The sequence below is a fragment of the Mesoplodon densirostris genome, chromosome 1, assembly GCF_025265405.1.
Source record: "Mesoplodon densirostris isolate mMesDen1 chromosome 1, mMesDen1 primary haplotype, whole genome shotgun sequence".
In the NCBI taxonomy this organism is placed as follows: Eukaryota; Metazoa; Chordata; class Mammalia; order Artiodactyla; family Ziphiidae; genus Mesoplodon; species Mesoplodon densirostris.
Genome location: NC_082661.1, coordinates 209,941,790 through 209,945,602, shown reverse-complemented (window position 1 = coordinate 209,945,602; position 3,813 = coordinate 209,941,790). Strand labels below are relative to the sequence as shown.

The window sequence follows — 3,813 nt, the reverse complement described above, 5'->3', positions numbered from 1 at the left end:
TGCCTGCCCGTGCTGTTTGGGAGTCTCTGGAAGAGGCTTTTTAATATTATTCTACAATGTAAATGTAGGTATAGCCTATTATATAAACCATCTTAGAACATAAACCTCCATGTACAAAAATGACTAAGAATATCTAATAATAACTAGTGCAGTGTGTCAGTTTTTGTTTTTTTGCTTTTGGTTTTTGTTTTGAAAGAATAACTAGGTAATATATGAAACTAGTTTCACACTCTCTGGTTGGCAAAAGAGATGCTGGATGAGCTACAGTAAAGGCAGCCTTTTACCAAGTTACCACCTATTACCATCAAAAGCCTTCCATAGAAAGCAAAGCTCTAGGATCATCCCATTTCTGCTCATTATCAGACAGACAACATCACCCTCAAAGACTCTGGGTTCTGAAAGAACAAACTGGCCCAGGGTGCCAACTTCTGCTTCAAGTGAATCTGGGCCGTGTAGGGCAACAAGCACTTGTTTGCTGTCTCTATCTGCCACCACATGGACTCACTAGCATCTCTCAATAAAGACAAGGCTAGGGTAGTAGGTAAAGCACAATGTTTTACAATTAAAGGGCGCTTCACTGGTCAGCGCAAGAAATAAGTACAGGAGTCGGGGGCATTTCTTTTGGCTGTCCATCATGGGGGAGCGGAGTTGATCTCTGACTTCTATGCATTTTCCATGGCAGCCACTTCGGCCGGCACAGCGAGGCTGAAGAACGCAGACACGGCGGGCATCTCCGGGGTGCTGCTCCGCGTCTCCGTGGCCCCTCGGTTGTGTGAGCATGCGTCATTGCAGCCTGTCTCGGTCACCTTAACAAGACTCCTCTGCAGGTGTTCCTTTGGTTTGTCATCCAAAGTACCTCCTGCTGGTGATACCCGGCCATCTGCTGTCCTGACAAGGTGTGTGATCTTGGTTTTCCTTGCTTTTCTCTTTTGACTGCCCACCAAGGGTTCTTGCGCCCTTGTTGGCTCTGGAGTGTTGGGAATGGATGGGGCATTTGTAACCTTATAAGCAGGCTCTGTGGTGTTTCTGTCTTCTGAAAATATGGCTTCTGTAGGGTGAATGGCAGCCAAGAAGAGTTGCTTGTTTGACCATTTATCCCCACTTCCTTTTTCCGGAACATTAGGCTTCTCCTTTTTGTGCTTGTATTTGCTGACAATTTTGTGGAATAAGTTCTTTTTCTGAGACTGGAAAGGACCTTTGCTGGTTTGGGTCGGTTCTGAGGACATATGTCCGGTCTTCTTCTTTTTTCTTGGGACAGGTACACATTTCTGGTCAAATGTAACAGGACTATACTGAGGGAGGCTGTTGAATTTCTTTTCAAATTCTTCATCCAGCTTTGCTGAGCCAAGGAGAGAGTCTTCCTTTGGCTTTGTCTTCTTGAACTTCTTGCTTCCACTGGTCCCACTCTGGTGAAATGTCCAGCTTTCTTCATGCCAACACTCTTCATGATCAGAGGACTTTCCTTTTCCTGACCTTCGTTTCCCTCTGCCAACATTAGCTCGCAGAGAGGTGAGCATACCCTCAGACACCAGGGTTTTATAAAGAGCACCTTTGCAAGACCTCTCAGATTTCCGGGAGCCACAAGTCTCTATTTTTCTGTGACACTCACTGTCCTCAGGCTTGGCCTGTCCCGATAGACTGGGTGGTAATGCATCCTCCGTAGGGGTCAAAGGTTCTGCTTTTATACCCTCTGGGACCTCACCAGAAATGTTCTTGCTGGCAGAAATACTGATAAAATCTTGAGGTCTTGACTCTTGGGTGGTGTCTGAGGATCTCTCCTTTGACATTTTCTTCTCTCTTGATTTCACTTTCTTCTTTGGTGGCTTGGCATCCAAAATGCTTCCCTTGCCACTCGAGGATGTATGCACCTGCTTGCGAGGGGTATCTCCAAGCTTCTCGATGCCCCAGTCTCCCTTTGCAACAGCTTCAATGGTGTACATGACACTCTCGATATCAGATTCCGAGGACTGCCTCTTTTTGCAAGTCTTCTTGGGTGTGGATTTATCATTTCCCTGTCGATCCATTTTGGTTTTCTTCTTTTCCTTTTTTAGCTTTTCTGGTTTGCTTAACGCTGTGGGAATCTCGATGATCCTAATGCCATGAGGATGGCACATGTGATCCTTCCTACTGGGAACATCGCTTATTATTATCTTGCTACTGCCAGAGTAAGAAAAATCAGGGAAGTGACTACATTTTTGATCTTCCTCTAATTCTTCCTTTTTAATTGCTTTAGGAGCTTCCATTTTTATACCCATTATATCATCCATTCGCAGCTCCTCAAAATTTCTTAATTCCTTAGAATCTCTTACATTTTCCTTAGCTGATTTTTCAAATTCTGCTTCTTTCTGGAACCTGGCTTCATCTATTTTCTCCATTTTCATTTCTCTTTCTTCCTTGCCCTTCTCCAGTTCTTGAATTCTTCCGCCATCTGATTCTTTGGCTTTTATTAGCTTTGATTCTTCCATTTTCACCCCCTCTGATGCCAGGCACATCTCTGCCAGTTGAAAGAGTGCAGACTCTCCACAGCGTTTTACAGGTTCAGCACCGCCCAACTGTGAAGTCTTCAAACAGATCTCTGCAAACTGAAACAAGGCTGATGCTTGACATTGTTTTGACGGAACATCAGGGTGGGAGGTACCTGAAGATATCTCGGCAAACTGAAATAATGGTGACTCCTGACGCAATTCAGAGGATTCTGAAACATCAGGCCTGCAAGTGCCAGAGGATATCTCTGGTGTACCAAGAACATGTTCTCCAGCTAAAAGCAGCATGCTCAGGCCTCCCATTTGAGTAGGATCAGCCATCCCAAAGTTAAGCTGAGGCATTTCTTCAGGCTTTGTTTTCTTGGGGCTTGGCAAGGCTCTTGAAGAGTCAGATGGGAAGGCCCACAGTTTCTCCCGTGGATTGACAGTGGATGTTGGGGATTTCACAGGCTTGTTTGTGGTAGCACACCATTTGTAGCCAGGATTTGCTTTCATAAATGCATGTTTATACTCCTTGGCCATGTCTGTGTATTTCTGCTTTTCCTTTGGATCGAGAACAGCCCACCAATCAGCTAGTATCTTGGTAGCACCTCGGTTATCAAGCCTGTTCCTGTGTTCCTGACGTACAAGAGAGCGATGACGTTTGCAAAATAAGAGAAATGCATTCATTGGTCTCCGGGCTCGCTGTTCTGGTGATTCATCATCTTCAGTTTCACCATCTTGCTCTAGACCCGCGGCCCCAAGAAGTTGAACCTTATCAATATCCTCCTCTTCGTCTTCCTCTTCTTCCTCTTCTGAAAAGTCAAGAAGTTTCTTTGCTAGCAATGGATGCCACTGAAGGCACTTTCGTTTTGGTCGTTTTCCAGCTCCTTCTCCTTCTGCGGAATAATCTTTATTTCTATGACTGCCTTTCATTACTCTGACCGGTCAAGTCAAGACTTTCCATCGTGAGTTCAATGGAACATCGGAACTTCCAGCTTCTGTGATGCAGCAGAATTCCAGGAAGGCAAACGGAAAGTACACAGGGAGGAAGATGAACTGCGGCAAAGCCTGTGTCCTATGATACTGACCGCGCGGGTTCGCCGGGCGCGAGGGCGTGTGTGTGGCTCGCCCTCAGCGGCCAGTCAGGGCTTCTCTATGGGAAAGTGGAGAGAGAGGAGCTCGCGGAGCCACTCGGCCTCCCTTCACTGTACACTCCAAGATTCTGATGTTTAAAGAGTGACTCTCATAACCACTAAGGACCTACTCTATAGCACAGGGAACTATACTCAATATTTTGTAATAACCTATAATGGAAAAGAATCTGAAGAAGAATATATATATATGAATC

The 3,813-nt window shown here is 45.4% G+C and overlaps 1 protein-coding gene across 2 annotated transcripts; it reads right to left on the bottom strand.

The window, feature by feature from the left end:
• Positions 1-662: 662 nt before the first annotated feature.
• On the bottom strand, positions 663-3,398 carry LOC132486837 (HMG box transcription factor BBX-like). 2 transcript variants are annotated; one of them, XM_060094415.1, is made up of 2 exons: positions 1,196-3,398; positions 663-1,105 (listed from the first exon to the last, which is right to left on the bottom strand). In XM_060094415.1, exons 1-2 carry the CDS (start codon positions 3,396-3,398, stop codon positions 663-665), a joined length of 2,646 nt encoding a protein of 881 aa, XP_059950398.1. The 2 variants fall into 2 exon arrangements, with proteins under 2 accessions (XP_059950398.1, XP_059950391.1); XM_060094408.1 differs by having other exon boundaries at positions 663-3,398.
• Positions 3,399-3,813: the final 415 nt, after the last annotated feature.